This window comes from Felis catus, chromosome A3 (assembly GCF_018350175.1).
Source record: "Felis catus isolate Fca126 chromosome A3, F.catus_Fca126_mat1.0, whole genome shotgun sequence".
In the NCBI taxonomy this organism is placed as follows: domain Eukaryota; kingdom Metazoa; phylum Chordata; class Mammalia; order Carnivora; family Felidae; genus Felis; species Felis catus.
In genome coordinates, this window is record NC_058370.1 from 49,920,992 (window position 1) to 49,943,547 (window position 22,556).

Below are 22,556 nucleotides of genomic sequence, written 5' to 3' on the forward strand. Positions count from 1 at the left end.
GAGACAGAGACAGAGCACAAGTTGGGGAGGGGCAGAGAGAGAATGAGACACAGAATCCAAAGCAGGCTCCAGGCTCCAAGCTGTCAGCACAGAACCCGACGTGGGGCTTGTACCCACAAACTATGAGATCATGACCTGAGCCAAAGTTGGATGCTCAATTGACTGAGCCGCCCAGGCACCCCAGGAAAATCACAAGACACAAAATCAGTGTACAGAAATCTGTTGCATTTCTATGCACTAATAATGAAACAGCAGAAAGAGAAATTAGGAAAACAATCCCATTTACAATTGCTCCCAAAATAATAAGATACCTAGGAATAAATCTAACCAAATAGGTGAAAGACTTGTACTCTGAAAACTAGAAAACACTTTTTTTATGAAAGAAATTGAAGATGACACAAAGAAATGGAAAGGCATTCTGTGTTCATGGATTGGAAGAACAGATATTGTTAAAATGTTTATACTACCCAAAGCAATCTACACATTTAATGCAAACCCTATCAAAATACTGACAACATTTTTCACAGAGCTAGAACAAACAATCCTAAAATTTATATGAACTACTAAAGACCCCGAATTGCCAAAGCAACTTTGAAAAAGAAAAGCAAAGCTGGAGGCATCACAATTCTGGACTTCAAGCCATGTTACAAAGCTGTAGTGATCAAAACAGTATGGTACTGGCACAAAAATAGAAACAGATTAATGGAACAGAATAGAAAACCCATACATGAATGCACAACTATATGGTTGATTAATCTTTGACAAAGCAGGAAAGAATATCAAATGAGAAAAAGTCTCTTAAATGGTGTTAGGAAAATTGGTCTACTATATACAAAAGAATGAAATGGACCACTTTCTTACACCATACACAAAAATAAATTCAAAATAGATTAAAGACCTAGATGTGTGGCCTGAAACCACAAAAATCCTAGAAGAGAGTTCTAGTCAGTAAAGTTTCTAATATTGGTCATAGCAACATTTTTCTAGATAGGTCTCCTGAGGCAAGGGAAATAAAAGCAGAAATAAACTATTGGGACTACATCAAAATAAAAAAGCTTCTGCACAGTGAAGGAAGCAATCAACAAAACTATAAGGCAATCTATAGAATGGGAGAAGATATTTGCAAATGACCTATCCTGTAAAGGGTTAGTATCCAAAATATATTAAGATCTTCTACAACTAAACACCCCCCCCCAAAAATAATCCAATTTAGAAATGCACACAGAAGAAATGAACAGACATTTCTCCAAAGATATCAGATGGTTAACAGACATATGAAAAGATGCTCAACATTACTCATTATCAGGGAAGTGCAAATCAAAACTACAATGAGATATCACCTCACACCTGTCAGAAAGGCTAAAACAAAAAATACAAGAAACAACAGGTGTTGGTGAGGATACTAAGAAAAAGGACCCTCTTGCACTGTTGGTGGGAATGCAAACTGGTGCAGCCTCTCTTGAAAACAGTGTGGAACTTCCTCAAAAAATTAAAAATAGAACTATGCTATGATCCAGCAATCACACTACTGGGTATTTACCCCAAAAATACAAAACCACTAATTCAAAGGGATATATGTACCCCTATGTGTATAGCAACATTATTTATAATAACCAAATTATGGAAGCAGCCTAAGTGTCCATCAATAGATGAATGGATAAAGAAGAGTGAAATTGTATATATACAATGGAATGTTATTCAGCCATAAAAAATAATCTTGCCATTTGCAACAACATGGGTGGAGCTAGAGATTATTGATGCTTGATAAAATAAGTCAGTCAGAGAAATACAAATACCATATGATTTCACTCATATGTGGAATTTAAGAAACAAGCAAAGGGAAAAGAGAGAGAGAGAAGCCAAGAAACAGAGTCTTACCTGTAGAGAACAAACTGGTTTCCAGAGGGGAGGTGGGTCGGGAGATGGGTGAAATAGGTTGATGGGGATTAAGGAGTGCAGTTGTTGTGATGAGCACCAGGTGATATATGGAATTGTTGAATGACTATATTGTACACCTGAAACTATTACACCTTATGTTAATTATACTGGAATTAGAATGAAAAAAATTATCTAAAAAAGAGGTTATCCTTCAAATTTGTCATTTGAATTCTGTTTACTGAATATGAACATCAGAATGCGTATGTAAGGACCACAAAACATGTAAAGTCTAGGTCTTCAGTGGAATTTATTGTTATAGGAAGTGTTTTAGTTTTCAAAACATTCTCTTTATATATATTCTTACAGATAGTAAAGATTTGAGGGAATGTTTGTGCCATAATTATGCCATCTCTGTAATTAATTACACATGTTAATTATAGGGAGTTAGAAAATGAAGGGTAGCATATATCTTTTTAAATGTTGTACATCTTTTTCTTAAAAGTGGTATTTCTAAGTTTTAATTAATCTTGTATTTGAAAGGTTTTCATGATGATCAAAGCTTTACTGTCTCTAGGTACATGGTTGTTGGGCCCTTCTGTTCATAAAGTGGGGTGCCACATGCTTTGAGTGGGAATCAGATGATGATGCGGGGCTTGGGTGGGCCTCCTCCCCCAGGCCCCTCCCCCATTTATAATATAATATGAAAAGTGAAACACACCACCAGTGTATCATACAGGGCTGGAAATTAGTTCCAGGGAGCAGATTACACTAAAAACTAGAATTTCAACAGAAGCAGCTCCCTCCTGACTGCCATCAAGGGCACATTTAAATATTTTTTTTTATCATAGAAAATCTAAAATATGTACAAGTATTGAGTGACTGCTATGAAGAACTCCTTCCACATACCCATCACTGGGTTCCACCTGTCATCAAGACCTACTCATGACTTCTCATTTCCCTCACATCCCTCGCTACTCCCAGATTATTTAAGCTAATATCAAACAGCATATTTCACTTATTGCCATTTCAACAGGTGTCTGTAAAGATAGGGTCATACCGGTATGACCCCTAAGATATTGACCATCATTTTCAGGCAGTTGACAAACTTGTTGACTGCCTTATAATTTTTTTTGATAATTTTTTAATATGAAATTTATTGCCAAATTGGTTTCCATATAACACCCAGTGCTCAACCCAACAGGTGCCCTCTTCAGTGCCCATCACCCACTTTCCCCTCCGTCCTATCCCCCATCAACCCTCAGTTTATTCTCAGTTTTTAAGAGTCTCTTATGGTTTGCCTCCCTCCCTCTCTAATTTTTTTTTTTCCCCTTCCCACCCTGCCATGGTCTTCTGTTAAGTTTCTCAGGATCCACATAAGAGTGAAAACATATGGTATCTGTCTTTCTCTGTATGACTTATTTCACTTAGCATAATGCCTTATAATTTTTTAAGCAGTATATTCAGAAACTTAGCTGCATTTGTTTGATATGTCTCTTAAGTCTCTATTAATCTATAGGCTTCTCTTTTTTTATTCTTCTGCCTTCCAGTTTATTTGTTGAAATGGTTTGTCCTATAGAGTGTCCTGCAGTCTCTATTGGACTGATGGTGTTCCCAGGTGGTGTTTAACCTGCTGCTTTGTTCCAAGGATTTTACTCTCACCAGTTCTACTCAACATAATACTGACAGGTCTAGCTGGGGTATTTAGAAAAGAAAACAAAATAAGAGGCATCTAGATTGGAAAGGAAGAAGGAAAGGTATCTCTTTGAGCAGATGAAACAAAAATATATTAGTACAACTGAATGAGTTCAGCAAATTTATAGATATAAGATCAATATGCAGAAATCAACCGAATTTTTATGTAACTGCAATGAATGATCTGAAAATGAAATTAAGAAAATTATTCCACTTAAAATAACATCAAAAATAATGAAATACTTAGGAATTAATTTCCAAAAGAGATGCAGAGTTATGTTCTAAAAATTATAAAACATTGTTGAAAAATAAAAGGAGACCTAAAAATGAAAAGACATTTCATGTCCATCCATGACTTGGAATCTTAAGATGGCAATACTCCCCAAATTGATCTACAGACTTATTGCAATCCCCCACTAAAGTTCCAGTTGTCTTTGCAGAGATTGACAAACTGATCCTAAAATCCAGATGGAAATGCACAGACCAGAAATCAGTATGTATGTATGTATGTATGTATATATGTATGTATGAATGTATGTATGTATGTATTTTTAGAGAGCAGGTGAGTGGGGGAGGGGCAGAAAGAGAATCCCAAGCAGGCTCACACTCAGCACAGAGCCCAAAGCAGGGCTTGATCTCATGATTGTGAGATCGATGAGCCAAAATCAAGAGTCAGACACTTAACCGACAGAGCCATCCAGGTGCCCCCAGACCAGAAATCATTAAAACATGCTTGAAAAAGAACAGTGTGGAGCCTGCTTGGGATTCTCTCTTTCCCTCTCTCTGTGCCCCTCCCACACATGCTCTATGTCTCAAAATAAATAAATAAACTTTTTTTTTTTGAAAGAAGAACAAAGTGTGAAGGACTCACACTTCCAAATTTCAAAACTCACTATGAAGCTACAGTGATCAAGACAGTGTGGTACTGGCGTAAGGATAGACATATAGAACAATGGAATAGAATTGAGAGTCCAGAAATAAACCCTCACATTTATAGCCAACTGATTTTCCCCCAATTATTTTGAAATTTTGGTAAAATACACATAATATAAATTGCATTCATACTGTGCCATGATCACCACCATCCATCTCTAGAACTCTTTCCATCTTACAGAACTGAACCTCTATATCCATTAAACACTAACTCCCCACTCTCTCCTTCAAGCTGCTGACAACTACCATTCGACTTTCTGTTTCTATGAATTTGATATTCTAGGTACTTCATATAAGTGAAATCATACAATATTTGTCTTTTTATGACTGGCTTAATATCTTCAAGATTCATCCATGTTGGAGCATATGTCAGAATCTCCTTTTTAAGGATCTACAAATAATATTCCATTGTATGTATGTACTACATTTTGTTCATCCATTCATTGGTCTATAGACACTTGGATTGCTTTGCCTTTTAGCTACTGTGAATAATACTTTTATGAATATGAATGTACAAATATCTCTTCAAGACCCTACTTTCAATTCTTTTTGGTATATACCTAGAAGTAGAATTTCTGGATCATATGGTAATTCTATGTTTAACTTTTTGAGGGACCATCATACTGTTTTCCACAGTGGTGAAACCATTTTACTTTCCCACCAGCAGTGCACAAGAGTTCCAGTTCTTCCACATCCTCACCAACACTTGAACACTTGTTATTTTCCTTTTTTTTTTTTTTTTTGATAGTAGCCATTCTAATATATGGGAGATAGTATCTCTTATGGTTTTAATTGACGTTATTTCCCTACTGTGTTGTATGTAAGTGATGAATCACTGAATTGTACTCCTGAAACCAATATTGTACTGTATGTTAACTAAAATTTAAAGAAAAAGAAAAAAACCCATTATTTCCCTAATGATGAGTGATGTTGAACATCTTTTCATGTGCTTATTGGCTGGCCATCTAAATATCTTCTCTGGAGAAATGTCTGTTTAAGTCCTTTGCCCATTTCTGAATTGAGTTGTTTGTTTTTATTGTTATTGTTGAGTTTTGGGAATTCTCTATTCTGGATATTAATCTCCTGTCAGATATGTGATTAGCATTGCTAATATTTTTTCTCAGGTTGTCTTTTCACTTTGTTGACAGTGTCCTTTGATGCAGAAAAGTTTTAACTTTCATGAAGTCCAGTTTTTTTGTTTTGTTTTTGTTTTTGTCACCTGTGCTTTTGGTGGCCTGTATAGTCAAATTGCTTTTTTTTTTTTTAAGAAAGTGTACCAAAATAACTCAATAGAGAAAAAATATTATTTTTGATAAATACTGCTAGAACAGTTGGATGTCCACATGCAAATGAATGAAGCTGGATCCCTACCTGATACTCCATATAAAAATTAAGTCAAAATGGATCAAAGACCTAAATGTAAGAGCTAAAACCCTAACACCCTTAGAAGTATATAGGCAAATCTTCATGATTTAGCAATAGATTCTTAGAAATGACATCAAAAGCACTACCAATAAAAAGAAAAATAGATAAATTGGACGAGAGTTAAAACTTGTGTCATCAAAGGACATTATGAAGAAAGTGAAAAGGCAAAATGGGAGAAAATATTTGTAAATCATAAATCTGATCAGGGTCTAGTATTCAGAATGTATTAACAACTCTTACAACTCAATAACAAAGAGACAGATAACCCAATTTAAAAATAGGCAAAGGACTTGAACAGACATTTTCCCAAAGAAGGTATACAAATGGTCAAAAAGCATGTGAAAAGATAATCAGCATCAGTAGTCATCAGGAAAAGTAAATAAAAACCATGAGATACCACTTTGCACCCACTAGAGTGGCTATGCTTGTAAAGACAGAGAACAAGTGTTGGCTAGGACATGGAGAAATTGGAACCTTCATATACTGCTGGGAGAAAGTAGAATGGTAGAATCACTTTGGAAAATAGTTTGGAAGTTACTCAAAAAGTTAAGCATAGAATTTACCATGTAACCTAGCAATTTCACTCCCAGGTTTATTTCCAAGAAAAATGAAAACATATGTCTACCCATAAAATTGTACTTGAATGTTCATAGCAGCATTATTCATAATAACCAGTGGAACCAGCCTAAATATCCATTTATGTGATAAATGCATACACAAAATGTGGAGTAGTCATCCAGTGGAAAGGTACTCAGTGATAAACAGTACTGATACATGCTCCAACATGGATCAACCCTGAAAACATTATTCTAATTGAAAGAAGCCAGATACAAAAGGCCATATGTGGTTTGTTTCCATTTAAATGAAATGACCAGAATAGGCAAATCTATAGAGACAGAAAGTAGAAAAGTGATTGCCAAGGTCTGGAATAGGGAAACTGGGAATGATTGCCAGTGAATATCGGGTTTGTTTTTGGAATGGTGAAGTTCTGGAATTAGTGGTGGTTGCATAACTTTGTAAATATGCTGAAAACCATTGAATTATTCTCTTCAAATGGTGAATTTTATATGGTATGTGAATTATATCTCAATTAAAAAGGTTAAAGATGCTTTATTATGCTTTTTCTGTCTTTGGTTCTGAAACCCACTTGAGCAAGATTTTACTTTCTGTCAATTAGCTACTATTTGTGCCTCTTTTGAATACTTTCAAACTCATGGCAAAATTTGCCTTACTAGGCTGAGATGTACCTACAACATTCAAGGGTAAAAACAAAGAAGAACAAAACATCTTTCCTCCCACATAGCCTGCCTTTATGTGGTATGATGGTCTCTGACTTTAGTAGGTGTTTTGTGAATAAGAGGTTTCACAGTCAGATAAATCTGGAAAATGCAGTTAAATGTGTTGCTTAATTTGGAGCCAGTGTATATTACTGGGTAAATTCTGCCTCCCCTGCATATCCAAAATATCTTTGGTGGAACACACTCCTTGAAATTGCTGTGGGAATTAAGTCAATATTTTGAAATCTTACTCTGAATCAGATCACAGTTTGTGTTAATGCTGTTCAATTTACTTAATAGACACTAAACTGTTTCTTTGTGACTTTGATGTTTTTATGTCCTTACAGCTTTGCTTCTACCCTTTGTAATTTATCAGATCCTAAAGTATAGTCCGGAGACCCCAGGGGCCCCAAGACCTTTCAGTGGGTCTGCTAGATCAGAACTGTTTATTCTTCCTCTGTCACAGGTATATGGTGAAGCTTTCCAGAGATATTCATGTGATACCTCAACAGATTGAATGCTAAGAGAGACAGTTATTAAAGATATTTGTAGAAATGTAAAACACTGCTACTCTTCTCAGTAAATTGTTTTCATTTTAGAACTGTATATTTGATTAAACTATGTTGTTTATGTTAATGTTAATGGGTTTATTATTTTAAAATGAATTCATATAGGCTTAAAAAACATTGATCTGTTTTAAATTTTTAACTTGATAAATATTGATAGATATAATTTCAATAAAGAATAGCTCTTGGGGGTCTTCCTGAAACCAAAAAGTTTAAAAACCACTCATCAAGATAATTAATGAGAGCCATTTGTGAAGTTTAACATACTAAAGCCAGATTAATGGAACAATTATCCATCTATCATAACTGATAGGCAGAACCTTCAGGTATGCATTCTGGAAAGGTTTCAAGTCAGGTGCAGAAGTTGTGACTTTGTTACTTTCTGATTTTTAACATTGTATACATATTTCACAAGATTGCACAAATGTAGTTAGGATGCCACAGGAAAGGTAGTTTTAGGTGTTGGTTTAAAAAGATGTCACATAGAACATCCGAAGAAGATGGCAGAGTAGGAGGAGCCTAGGCTCACGTCATGTCACAGACACACCTACCTAATAACCACATCAGCATAAATAACCCAGAAAACGACCTGAAGACTGGCAGAACAGATTCTCCACAGCTAGAGAAGAGGCCACATCCAAGAGGCGAATAATATATCTAAGCAGCTAAATAATTAGTAAATAAATAAATAAGTTACATAAATATCATTAAACCATATGCAATTAAAGAATTATTGAAACCACTAATTTTGGTGTTAGGCTACATGTTATAATCTGTTCACTATACGTAGGTTAATAACCTGGCAATATCTTTGGATGTTAAACCATGTCTCATTTGGATTATTTATTCTTTCTTTTTTTTTAATTTATTTAATTTGAGAGGTGGGGGAGGGTCAGAGAGCAAGGGAGAGAGAGAGAATCCCAAGCAGTCTCTTTGCTGTCAGCTCAGACCCAGACACAGGGCTTGAACTCACGAACTGTGAGATCATGACCTGAGCCGAAACCAAGAATGGGAGGCTTAACCAACTGAACTACCCAGGCTCCCCTGATTATTAATTCTCAAGTAGTTTGGCAGCTTTTGAGATACGTGGAGACTTTCATTTTCATAAATACCAGATTTTAACATTGGATTTTCAAGTCTAAAAGCAGACTTTTTTAACCTTTGATTGATAGAAACTCACAAGATTTAATATCTTTCCTCCTGTTGTGTGAGGAAGATAGACACTAAGTAATACTAAAACGTTGCCCTTGTTTTTATTCACAGCTGGGGCTGGACTTGGAAGAACTGGAGGAAATAGAAGAGGACGCCGGCCTTGGGAATGGAGGCCTGGGGAGGCTGGCAGGTAAACCCGGCACCTGGCTGGTGCACAGTCTCTCCTGGTGTAATGCCCTGGCCACTGCTCACATGGCGAGGCAGAGGTCAGCCGTGCTCTGAACAGCAGTCTGTCAGTGTAGATTGGCCCCTCTGAGTGGATGGGAGAGTGTGTTTCATCCACATTGAAAAAAATGCAAAATATTATGTTTTTCCTTTATACAAGGGATACTTCCTAATTATCATGAAAACCAGGCTTGCTGGTTTTTGGGTAGCTGGCCCTGGGAGGGGGTTTCCAGTATACTGACCACTTTCCACAGCCAGTAATTGGGAGAAAGATGGATAGACACATATGTGTACACATATGCACATACATATATGCATATGTGCACACACATACATTCACATACACATGTACACACATACACACACACATGATTTATGAATGTAGGTATGCTATTCCTGCTTTACTGTAGTAAACAGATTGCCTGGAAATAGCAGAGTCATTCCTTTCAGGATATTGCTCCCTTGGGCCATTCTGTTTGACAGTATATCCAGCCTTGTTTTTCCTGTTTGAGGTGTTTGTTTTGTTTTGTTTTGTTTTTCGTTTTTTGGGGGGTTTTTTTTGGTAGCTTTTTTAGGGCAGAGGGAGCTGAATGAAGAACTTAGAAGTGGAGGGGCACCTGACTGTCTAAGTCAGAAGAGCAAGCCGCTCTTAATCTCAGGGTTGTGAGTTTGAGTCCCACATTGGGTGTAGAGATTACTAAAAAAAAAAGTAAGTAAACTTAAAAAAAAAACCAGAACTTAGAAGTGGAAATAGCTGTCACAGTGAGATTTGATTTTGCTGTGTGCTTCAAGGCTCTTGGGCACAATGTTTCTGGAACAGAAATAAGTTTTGTGCTGCCCTTGTGTGTGGGGGATATGGGAGGGTGGGCTCAGGCCCCTACCACTTTGCATTACTGCCCCTCTGGGGAGTTGTCATTTTCTAAAGGGATCAAACACCCTAAAGTTTATCTGAGCTTGTGCATGTGCCTTTGTTTTCAAATGTTAAGTTAAATTCTTCAGAAATTATAAATGCAGCATATATTTCTCCCAAACAAAACAGTACATGGATTTATATAAGGAAACAGTTTGCAAGGCCTGCCCCACCTCCACCTGTTGATGTGAAAAGCTTGTGTGTCACCTACTGCTCTCAGATGCAGGGCTCTGTCTTAGTTTATGGCAGTGAAATCATCCCAGACAATAAGCTGTAGCTTACTTTCCACACAGACCCGATCATGGCATCCCAGCCAGAGGGCAGCGCATAGCCCTGAGGGAGCTCCTGGGTCATCAGTCCCCTGCGGCTCCCTTTACCCTCGATAGCATTCTGTTGATTATAGCCATCTTCCCAGTCAGTAAAAACAGCACCTGTTTCTCCAAGCCCAGGAGGCTCCAGACCCTTCGGTCTCCTTCACAGCTCAGGTAGCTGCCTAAACTCCCCTCCTACCCTAAGGCTGGTGACTGTCAGGCAGGACAGTCCCATCCCTGCTGTAACACAATCTGCTCCCTTCAGGGGTTCAGGGCATCTGCAGGCCTTCCATAGTCTGGTTCCTATTGCCTTCCTAGTCACCTTTCCTGCCACTTGTGCGGTGCCACTGGCCTTGCCCATGGACTGGTGTGACCTCCTCTGGGGCCCTGTTTCCATGGACTCCTCTTAACTGTGCAGATGTGGGTAGCCCCCAGCCTGCTGTAACTTGATGTGTCCTGTGGCCCTCCTGAGAGAATGCTTTCTTCAGAACAAGATTCCAGATCTTACATTTGTGGATCCTCTTATTCCTAACCCTCAGCACAGGGTCTAGTAACAGGGGTCTGGGCATACTTGGTGAATTGAACAAGTATTTTATTTACTGATGTTTCTTGTGGACTTTTTCTCCTTTTTAATCCAGAAGTTTAATAAGACTGCCTTCTGGATCTTTATTTAAAACACTGGTCTTTTTCAAGACATTTTCATTGGAACAAAGGCTTATTAAGTTGATGTGCTGCTCCAGCCACGTTCCAGGGGCCTTGGGTGTTTGAGTTCTTTTATGGTAAAATGTCCATTCCCAGCCCCATCCCCGTGCCTCCTTCACTAGCGTGTAGAGCTAGTTCGTGGTGTTACCCCACTGTCCAAACAGCATGGACAAGTAGAAGGTGCAGGGGTGGGGAGGCCTTCAGCCTGTATGAGCTCTCTAAGACAAAGGTAGCAGTGAGGGGACTTTGTGTTGAAAGGTGTGCCAAGTTAGATGAGACTCTCTGGGGTTCTTCACTTCTGCCCTTCCCATCTCCCCACAGCCCCCACACTAACACCCTCTTGGCCCAGACCATGGCTCTCAAGGTGAAGGGATTGAGGGAGGGCTCAGTTTTACTTTCATGAAACCTGAAGCTGACAGGTTACCACTGAATCGCTGTCTGGCATCCAGAGGCCAGTGTCCCAGTACCTACTTAACATGGGTGTCTGGGCCTTGCTTCCAGTGGGCCTCAAAACTGCTAATTATCTTTGATTCCAAGAAGTTCTTTGTGTTTGGAATTTTCAGCCTGCTTCCTTGACTCAATGGCCACGTTGGGCCTGGCAGCATATGGCTATGGAATCCGCTATGAGTTTGGGATTTTTAACCAGAAGATTGTCAACGGCTGGCAGGTGGGTGAAACTCGGTTCTTTCACCTGTTTCCACCTCTCATGTGCAGAAGAAAACAAACAGGTACTTTCAGTTCAGTTTTTTATATGCTAAATTCCTTCCTGGAGAGATTGTCTGCCCGTCCTGGGCAAGGCAGAGGTGGGATAGGTCGGGGGTATCCTGTGAGCTTCGTGCTTCCCTTAGAGCTCTATGTGGGCTGCCAGAGGCCCATCTTCTGTGTGAGCTCATCACACACAGCTTCTGTGTGAGCCTGGGAAGCCTGCTGGGTGGGACCCAGGGCCTAACTGGCCTTACAGGTGTTGCCAGGTGCTTCCTGCTTGTTCCCTGTTGTACCTCAGCATGGAACAGAGGTGGCCCTCTCTGGTTTACCCTCAGTGGGACAATTGACATGGAGTAGTTAGAAGAGTTATTGTAGGTTTTGTTTCCACCTTCTGCCTTCACTCCCCGACACCACTGGGGGGACTGTGTCCTGTGCCAGCCTCTGCAAAGCAAAGTGCCTTGAGGAAGAGTGGGCTTAGATCCTGAAATATCAAACCATAGCTAAGTGAGGTGGCCAAGAACACACTGGTGGAAAGAATATAACCTCACAGTGCAACCTCAATGTCCTACACTGGGCAAGAGGGTCATTTCCCCTCATTCAAAACTTTAAAATGGGGCCACCTGGGTGGCTCAGTTTGTTAAGCATCCAGCTCTTGGTCTTGGCTCAGGTCATGATCTCACAGTTTGTGAGTTCAAGCCCCAAGTGGGGCTCTGTGCCGACAGCACAGAGCCTGCTTGGGATTCTCTCTCTCCCTCTCTCTGCCCCTCCCCTGCTCATGCATTCATGTGCATGCTGTCTCTCTCTCTCTCTCTCTCTCTCAAAATAAATAAATAAACTGAAAAAAAAAAGACTTTAAAATTGAAGGTATGGCTATTCCACTTGATTAGAAAATAATTTATGTAATATAATTTGGCTCCTAAAAATGACAGACAAAGCAGGGCTGTGGTTGGGATTAAAGGTTTGTAACAGGAGAATAGTATAGAATATAAACAGATGGATGCCTGGGGTGATGGAAAGCTCCTGTATCTTGATGAGGCTGGGTCACAGGTACGTGCAATTGACAGAACTCCTCAAGAGTATCCTTAAGGTTTACACATTTTGCTGTCTATATATTAACCTAAAAAATAAACACAGGGTGAACTGTACTTAATGAGGTGCATGCTGAAGTGTTCGTGGAGAAGTGTACAGATGTCTGCAACTGACTTTGAAATGCATCAAGAAATTAATGGGTCGATGGATGGAGGATATGTGATAAATCAAGTATAGCAACATGTTAACAATTATGGAACCTAAGTGGAAGGTGCGTGGGTGTTCACTGCCAATTCTTTTAACACTTCTTTATGTTTGAAAGCACTCATAATAAAAAGTTGGCAAAGAAAAGTATGGCTAACAGTAAAAGAAAACTTAAAACAGATTTGTATCTATTGCTTAATTTGTAGAAGTACTCTCTCCAGCCTTAAAGAGAACTCCACTCTTCCTCCTGGTACATTATAGGTAGTTTCATGCACAGTTCCTTATGTGTGTGTGTCTGTCAGAGGCACCCCATCCCTTGTACCCCTGTGTCCTTTAACCCATTCCAGCTCCTTACAGTCGATGCAATGTGCTTTCATAAGACAGAAACTCTGAGGCCCCTCCTTACCTACTTGGTGTTATGGTTAAAGGCAGAAAGGTTTTTTGTGTTTTTTTTTTGTGTTTGACCACAGACATTTCTTTCTTCTGGTGTTCTATTTCTGTATATTATTGCCATCTTGCAAAACAATTTAAAGACAGTTGTGGGATGATAGGTGAATCATAAACTCACCCTCCTCTCACCCTGTTTTCATGAGAGCCAGTCAGTTTTTAATGGAGTTTAGCTGTAGAATAATTAAATGTGGGCAGTGGTCAGACAGCAGTGTTGTTGGCCGTGGGGCAGGGAGAGGGGTCTGGAGAGGACACCCTCCTGCCTCTTATACTTGAGGAGATGCTGCTTCTGCAAACAACTCATGGAATTACGTTACAGGAGATGACCAGGCTTTGGTGTTGGAGAATTTCACTAATGTACAGACATGGCACCAGATCAAAAGGCAGGACTGGTCCCATGATGAATAGCTACCTGCACCAGACAGAAAACCCCAGCCAGAAGTACTATGGAGAGACATATATTCAGGCAATAACATCAGCTGTGTCACCTCCCTAAAACTGCAACCAAATATTCTTCTTTTACTTCTGTGTAGGAACCATTAAGAAAAAAACCCAGAGCACCTGGCTGGCTCAGTTAGTAGAGTGTGCGACTCTTTGATCTTGGGATCATGAGCTCAAGCCCCACATTGGGTACAGGGCTTACTTAAAAAAAAAAAAAAGACAAACGAATAAAAATTTTTGAAAACCCTCAAAGTAACATACAGGCACACCTTATTCTGTTGCACTTGGGTTTATTGCGCTTCACACATAATGCATATTTTACAAATTGAAAGGTGTGGCAACTCTGCATCAAGCAAGTTTGTTGGCCCCATATTTTCAACGTTTATTTATTTTTGGGACAGAGAGAGAGCATGAACGGGGGAGGGGCAGAGAGAGAGGGAGACACAGAATCGGAAACAGGCTCCAGGCTCTGAGCCATCAGCCCAGAGCCTGACGCAGGGCTCAAACTCACTGACCGCGAGATCGTGACCTGGCTGAAGTCGGACGCTTAACCGACTGCGCCACCCAGGCGCCCCTGGCCCCATATTTTCAACAGTATTTGCTCACTTGGTCATTTTGGTAATTCTCACAATGTTGCAGACTTTATTATATTGTTCTGGTGATCTGTGATCAGTGATTAAAACTTGCTGAAAGCTCAGATGATGGTTAGCATTTTTTAGCAATATTTTTAAATTAGGTATGTACATTGTTTTTTTAATAATTAATTAATTAAATTTTGGGGGGAGAGAGCATGTACAAATGAGTGGGAGAGGGAGAGAGAGAATCCCAAGCAGGCTGCGTGCCCAGCGCAGAGCTCCCACATGGGGCTTGATCTCACAACTGTGAGATCGTGACCTGAGCCGAGATCAAGAGTCAGATGCTCAACTGGACTGAACCACCCAGGTGCCCCTGGGCACATTGTTTTTTAAGACATAATGCTGTTGCACACTTAATAGACTACAGTATAGCATAAACAAAACTTTCATATGCACTGGGAAACCAAAAAATTCATTTGACTCTCTTTTGCTAAATTGGCTTTATTGTGGCAGTCTGGAGCCAAATCTGCAGTATCTCTGAGTTATGCCTATACCTGGGGTTATTTGTTAAATTTGAAGAAGAAAGACTCACTTATTTAATTTATATTTATAATTCTTTATACATTGCCTGCCAAATTAGTTTATTCCGAATGCTTCTACTCAAGGATTATTAGACTCTGTGGGGCTACTTTTAGTTTTATTGGTGGGATCCTTTTTTGTGTATTTACTGATTTTGGATACCACTAAGTGCAGTTTTTGGAAAATTAGCTGCTTCAAGGAAGGCCTAGCACAAAAGCAATGTCTTCTAGTTGTGTGTGTCCAGACATTCGTGCTACAAAGGCAGCCTGGCCCCTGGCACCTGTGAATTTGTGGTGTCATTTTCAAAGTGCTGGACTTCTAGTGATTTTTTTTTTTTTTACTATAACAGCTTTATTTAGTTATCAAGTGTTTTTTTAATATATTTACAAAGTTGGGCAGCCATCACCACTATCTATTTCCAGAACGTTTTCATCACCCCAAAAAGAAATCCAGCATGGATTTGCCGTCACACACTAGCACCTGACAACCATTAATCTATCTGGTGTCTCTATGCATTTGGCTGTTCTAGACATTTCCTATGAATGGAGCCATACACTACATGGGCCTCTTTGACTCAGCGTCTTTGCAGGGTTTATCCATGTTGTAGTACGCAGCAGAACTTTATCCTTTTTTATTGCTGAATTCAGGTTGTTCTTAATGTCTTTTTACTTTAATGCATTCTTCTGAATTTTATCTGAGTTTGTTTCTTTAATAGGACGACATGTTAATTTTTAAACACGAGGCCTTGGCTGGAACTGGACATCTTTGCCTTGTAAATAGGCTATAGTTTATTTCAGTGCTGGATGGCGTCGGTATCTCAACAGCATGGTCATTGTGGGCAGTGGAAAGGGGTGGCCCTGCGCCCATGACTGTCTCCCCACTGCCACCCAAGAGAGCTGACCTTACCACCGGCCCCTTTCCAGGTGGAGGAGGCAGATGACTGGCTGCGCTATGGCAACCCCTGGGAGAAAGCCCGGCCCGAATACATGCTTCCTGTGCACTTCTACGGGAGAGTGGAGCACACCCCTGAGGGTGTCAGGTGGTTGGACACTCAGGTATCCACCCTGGGCATCCCCAGGGAAGTGTGGGGCTAAGTGAGGTGGCTGCCACATTTTGTCATCACTCCTCATTCCCTTTGGGAGTGGGAGGTGTGCTGTTTCCCCAGAGGACCTGACCCAAGGTGACTGCCTGGGAGGTTTTGTTCTCATACACTCAATTCTTACACATTGTCAGGGCTGCCCAGACAGTGGAAAACACTCAGTGTGAAGCCACTGTCTTTGCAGTTTAATAGGGGCTTGTGTTGGGGTTCAGACCAGCAGTCATTGATTGAATGGCTAGCAGGACAGTGTTGTGACAGGGGCAGAGTGTTAATCCCTGGAGGGACATGGATAGTCCCCAGCATCTCTAGACAGCAGGTGCTTGATGCATGCATTCACCACAGTCACCACACACCACAGGCCTCAGTAGTGTCTCCTGGGTGCCGCCCACCATTACTGAGCTATCAGAGTCCTGGGCATGTGGTGGTCTGGATGGATGTCCCAGCACAGGGCACAGGCACTGATGAGGGAACCAGGGCAAGAACATGGAGAGTCCAGTCCAGGCTCTGGGATGGTGGACAGTGCACATCTGAGTGGTTTCAGCTAAGGGACTGAGAGAGGTAGCAGGAGAGCTTTTGTGAGGGGGTAGCTGTAATGAGCAAGGCTCAGCCATCTAGATGTGGGGCAATGAGCCCAGGAGACTGGAGAAGTCCCAAGCATGCAAAAGTGAGTCATCCAGATTTTCTGCAGCATAAGTTTTAAGGAGTGCATGGGCTAGGGTTGGCTGGAGCCATGTTATGGAGGCCTAAAATGCCATAATAAGTTGTATTTAATTCAAAAGAGGAGAGAATAAGATCAGTTATCTGATCGCATGTGCTTGTAGAAGATGAGCATGTCATGTATGTAGGGAGGCATAGAGACCATTGGGGCATTTCTATCAGCCCTGGGCTGTTAGGGATGCTTTGTAGGGCTTGTCACTGGCTTGGATAGGGCCTTGGGGGGCAGGGGAGTAGGGAGCAGGGGTGAGGGTAGAGGGGAAAGGAAAAGTGATTCTAAGGCTCTAGTGATGCTATCAACACAGTCCTTTTGGCTGTCAGAGCCGCTTTCATCTCGTAAAGCCACATAGTTGAACTTGTATGAGCCCCTGTGAGCGTACCTGAATGTGAGAAACCTCATCAGAGGATCTGAGGGTTGGAAGTGACCTTGAGGCTGGTGTGTGTCTTCCTGTGCTTGACAAGAGTAAAGCAGATACTTGTGGACAGACTGGAATCGGGGGTGGGAGGAGCGTGGCAGGTTCTGTGGGTAGAGAGCAGGCCCTGCATTTTCTGTCGTGAGTGGAGTGTGGGCTGGTTTGGTTTCTCTGAGGGTTAGAGGTCAAGTCTCCCAACAGGAGGAGCCTTTTGCAGGCATTGGAAAATGGAAGTCAGAAATAGAAGTCCTCTGTGGAGAAGTTAGTTTGGGTCATGAAACTACACAAGTGGGTCGAGTGGGAAGAGGAAGGAGGGCAGAGAGAGGACAAGGACACTGGAGTCATGACTGCTAACAGAGTGTGAGTGAGGTTGACACAGTGGCTCCTTGAAGATCTGAGTGGGAAGAATTCTTAAATCAATGCCAGTGTGGAATGAGGAGAAGCTAGAGAAGACAGAATGACCTCAGGAGTGTGGTCAGGGCCTTACTGCAGAGCCATCACAGGTGGTCTTAGTTGGGGAGGCCTGCAGGCTTGGCACAGGGCAGGTTGCAGGGATTTGGGGAACAAGGAGAAAAGCCAGAGGGCAAGCAGGTTGGCCACCAACAGGGAGCAGAATGCTGCTGCTGGGGTGAGAAGGCCTGGGACTGGGGACTGTGTTGCTAGCTAACTGGATCTGACCATCTCTCGGCCAGGTGGTGCTGGCCATGCCGTATGACACCCCTGTGCCGGGCTACAGGAACAACACCGTCAACACCATGAGGCTGTGGTCTGCCAAGGCACCCAATGACTTCAAGCTCCATGACTGTGCGTTCTGACCCTCTTATTTCTGTTGGATGGCTTCTCCCAAACTCGCCCCGTGAAGCTCTTGTCTTGTCTGCGCTATCACTGCTGTGCAAAGCACAGGACTCTCAATGTGGAGGCCAGAGGGCAGTGTCCTCAGAGCACCAGGGCTTCCCAGGGAGAGCCCACCAGCAAAGCCACTGCTCGTGGAACCCTGTGCCCTCAGGAAAGACCAAGGGGCCTAGGGCTCTGCAGGATGTGTGGGGGATACAGGTTGGGCCTGGGGCAGAGTGAAACCATGGCTCTGGGAGCACCTTCTGTGCAGGAACGTCCCTCACGCAGTTCAGGGAAGTGAGGGAGGACCTTCAGGGAAAGGGCACATGAGGAGTCAAGGGAAGGGATGTGGGTTCTGACCTCACTGTTTCTGCCCCTAGTTAATGTGGGAGGCTACATCGAGGCGGTCCTGGACAGGAACCTGGCCGAGAACATCTCCAGAGTCCTGTATCCAAATGATAATGTGAGTATCTCATGTGGTTGCTTCTCTTCTGCTAGGGAAGTGTGCTAGGGGCTGGGGCTGTCTAGAAGGACCTATTTGCTGGCCTCCCATTCATCAGGTGAGACCACGTAAGTAGCTACTAGCAGCCCTGTGTGGCTCCTCGGAGTGAGGGCACCACAGCATGCTTGACAAAGCCCCACAAGTCCAAGTGTGCCTGTTAGCATCTCCCCTTTGCTGTCTCCCTAAGAGGATACAGCAGGAGGTTCTTGGCCTTGCCTCACATGTCTATACTGCTGTGTACCCGGCTGCCCCTGAGGCTGGCTCTGAGCTGACTCTGTGCAAGACCGTATGCAGAGCAACGTGTGGGGGATGTGGGAACTCGTCAGACCTCACATCCAGTCAGTTTCTGCTCTTCTGGCATGTGATGCCACTTCCCCAGGAGTTGGATGAGCTATTTCTCAAATGGGAATAGCAGTCCCTGCTTTTCAGTGATGCCTTGAGACATACGCCAGCCGTGGTTCGAAAAGCTTTAATTATGTGCCACCACCCACTAGATGAAGTAACAATCACAGTCCCCAGTGATTGCTACTGAGTTTAGTGTCTGGTGGCTTTGTTGTTGCCAGACAAGAGCCCTTAGAATTTGCCTTTGTTAGTGGGTTGTATGTTCTTTGTTTTATCAGAGTAACAGGTGCACATTAGTAGCAAAGGGAATTGGTGTTGAAAGTCTCACAACCAAACATACCCCATTCCCCCTCCCCCTGCCAAGATTTTAAGCAGATTCTAAAGCTTCAGGTACAAGACATTTTTAGGACACTGACACTTTGGAGCTTGTGCTTCTGAGTGGCTCTGGCTGTTAAGGAACGAGACCTGCATGCCTGGTGTCCTCACACAGGGCACCGTGACCATTTGCTGGCTGCTTCCCTATCTGAAGATCACACACAGGTCAGGCCATCTAGACCTTCTGCTTGTGCCCCTGAGCTGCAGGTTACCTGACCTTGGGCCCTGGGATGGTGGTGATGGAGGTGTCAGCACCATGCTGACACTCAAGGGCTCTCGTCCTCTCATGCACACATGGGTCTCTATGGTCCCTGGAGCAGGGCCTCCCAGCCTCGTGCCCTTCTTGAGCCCTGGGATGGGGGTGGGGGTATCCCTGAGGACCTGTGGTGGCCCTGGTGGCTGTTGTTGGTGCCAGCGCTGTCCTGTGTCCACAGTTCTTCGAGGGGAAGGAACTGCGCCTGAAGCAGGAGTACTTTGTGGTGGCTGCTACCCTCCAGGACATCATTCGCCGCTTTAAGTCCTCCAAGTTTGGCTGCCGGGACCCAGTGAGAACCTGTTTTGAGACATTCCCAGACAAGGTGGGTGTTGATGGGTCTTGTGCAGAAGGACAGGACATTCCCAGGCTTGATTTCTATCTCAAGGCTGGGCGTGGTTGAGGAGAGGACAGCAGCCCCCCTCATTTCCTTGTCATCAGGGGCCAGGCCCCCTCCTCTCTGACCAGGGCCACACTAGGTGTCCTTAGGAGCAGCAAGGGACACTGTAAAAGGTTCCCGTGGCAAAGCGTGATGCATTTGATGGGCTGGGTTTAGTGATTTTAAACAAAGCCAACATATCCTCGGTGAGAGGAACATCTGGGTCAGGGGGAGCTATGGAGAGCAGAAGAGCCTCGGTGGGGTGCCAAGGGTCCTACTGCAGAGCCAGCCCATGGGGTCTTCCCAACCCTGCCCTGTTGTCCTCCCTGCTCCTTGGCTGGTTTTCAGGCTAGGTTCAGCATCTGTGCTATAGGGCTCCCTGCTGTCAGCCCTATGGATCAGGCTCCTCAGGGGTGGGCGGCTGTGGACCCTGATTCTGCACACACTGACCACCATGCACCCATGCAGATGCAGGCAAGGGGATTGAGGGGATCACCCTGTGTAAACTGCAGGTTGCCATCCAGCTGAATGACACCCACCCAGCCCTTGCCATCCCTGAGCTCATGCGGATACTGGTGGATGTGGAGAAAGTAGACTGGGACAAGGTAAGCACTGAAGACAAGGGCACAGGGCTGGGCACATGGGGTGACTGTGTTCCCACACTGATGGGCATGTGGAGTGACACTGTCCCTGTCACAGCTGGGTATATAAGGTGATAGTGTTCCCTGCAGACCTGGGCACATAGGGGTGACAGTGTCCCCTCACCTTCCAGCCTGTCCCAACAACAGTGGTGAGTACTGAGCTGGCCCTAGGATGTTGAGGAAGGCCTATCCCCTGTGGCCTGAGGAGTACAGAGGGACATTGTCCTTGAGAAGCAGGGCCATGAGGAGGCGGATGTTCCAAGAGCAGGTCTGGGGTTTCTCCCAAGGGACTAAGACACCATAGGTGGAGCAGTGGCACAAAGGCACAGAAGAGCAGTTTTCTGGAAGACTGGGAAAAAATTCTGACACGTCTTAGAGCTTTTCACGTACATTTTCTCATCTTAGAATTGTGGCAAGAACCACAGAAGTATTAAGTGTAAAGAAACACATTGTTTAAATTTTTTATAAGTTCTTCTGACTCAACTTATTTGGTCCTGGATGCTTGTAAAGCAAGATTTTCTTGATCTAGTTTAAATCAACTATAAGACTTTAGAACAATTTTCATGTCATTTTGTAGAACCCAGAGCCCTCTCTGGTTTGGGGTGCACTCCTGGGCAGGGCTGGGTAGTGCCCCCATGGTCCCATCTGCCCCTGGCCAGTGGAGGGAGGCCACACAGTTTCCCAGTGTTTCCAACTGGGTGTGAGATCAGTTTGGTGGAAATAAAGTAGAAAATTGTTTGGTGCTCTGTTTTGTTCACAAACAAAAAATGGTTCACAGAAGAAAAGTGAGTGATGCCAGGTGATGAGGTAAGCGTCACTCATTTATGTGTGTGTACTATGTTAAGAAGTAGAATGTTCGTGGTCACGTTGGGAAGGCGAAGGGCATGGGGCTCACTTGTAGGTTTTGAGAAGGTTCTAGATAGCCCCAGAGGGCAGAGATATGTAGCCACCTGGGCCCCTTTCAAGTGGGATCCGAACATCTACCTTTGATGGACTTTTCCCTGAGCATCTGGTAGAAAAGCGGATTGTTTCTAAACAAAAACAATTTGGAATGTTCTGTAATGTTCTAGGCCTGGGAAATCACAAAGAAGACATGTGCATACACCAACCACACTGTGTTACCTGAGGCCTTGGAGCGCTGGCCTGTGTCCATGTTTGAGAAGCTCCTGCCACGGCACCTGGAGATCATCTACGCCATCAACCAGAGGCACCTTGATGTGAGCAGGGTGGGGGTGGGTATGGGTGGGAGCTTTAGGGATGCTGCCCCGGAGATGACCACCCCTCCTGTCGTGATTGGGGATGGGGGTGGTGGGCTGCACCTGCACCTGGAAGAGGTGGAGGTTCCTCCTGTCCTCTATGTGGAATTGTCTGGCCTGTGACAGGTATCTTCTTGCATGGAATAGCCCTCTGTCCAGCAGAGGGCTTTGGGGTCCAGGGGCCGTTGCTGGGTAAATCTCTTCCCCAGACCTAGACCCCTGCTGTGTATGTGGGAGTCGTGGATTTAGGTCTTTTTGAAATGTTCTCATTCCCATGTGGGGCTCAAATGTAAGAGTCTGTTCCTGGAATGCCAGAGGCCTTGGTCCTGAGACACCATAGCAGCATTTGGATGATTTGGAAATAAAGCAGCATTTGTCTTTCCTCTGTTACCCACGGAGAGAAGAGTGCTACAGGGAAAGGGGAACTTAGAATCCAGGTGTGCTTGTTCAGTTGTTTAACCTTTTGGTGAAAAAGTAGCCGTTCCCAATTGGTCAGACCTTACCTAGGCCAACAGGGCAGTACTCTCATCTTTTCCTTCTAAGTCACATGGCACATCTTAGCACCACGGTCCTACTGTCACCTGCCACAGAATAGCTCTGTCGAGTCCTCTGGCCAGTCAGGCCTTTCCCTGGGCTGCAGCAGTGTGGAGGAGCTTCCTGCTATGCCCAGGGCTCTCAGAGGTGCATCCAGGGAGTT

General features: G+C 43.3%; 1 protein-coding gene across 1 annotated transcript in view; it reads left to right on the top strand.

Moving 5' to 3' along the window:
* The window catches only part of PYGB (glycogen phosphorylase B), a 58,772-nt gene that overhangs the window by 20,020 nt on the left and 16,196 nt on the right, over window positions 1–22,556 (top strand). Inside the window, exons 3-10 of the mRNA XM_006930010.5 lie at window positions 9,035–9,113; window positions 11,635–11,738; window positions 15,975–16,106; window positions 17,970–18,081; window positions 18,492–18,574; window positions 19,765–19,908; window positions 20,475–20,567; window positions 21,674–21,820. Coding sequence (XP_006930072.1) covers window positions 9,035–9,113; window positions 11,635–11,738; window positions 15,975–16,106; window positions 17,970–18,081; window positions 18,492–18,574; window positions 19,765–19,908; window positions 20,475–20,567; window positions 21,674–21,820 — 894 coding nt within the window. The remainder of the gene's footprint in view (window positions 1–9,034; window positions 9,114–11,634; window positions 11,739–15,974; window positions 16,107–17,969; window positions 18,082–18,491; window positions 18,575–19,764; window positions 19,909–20,474; window positions 20,568–21,673; window positions 21,821–22,556) is intronic.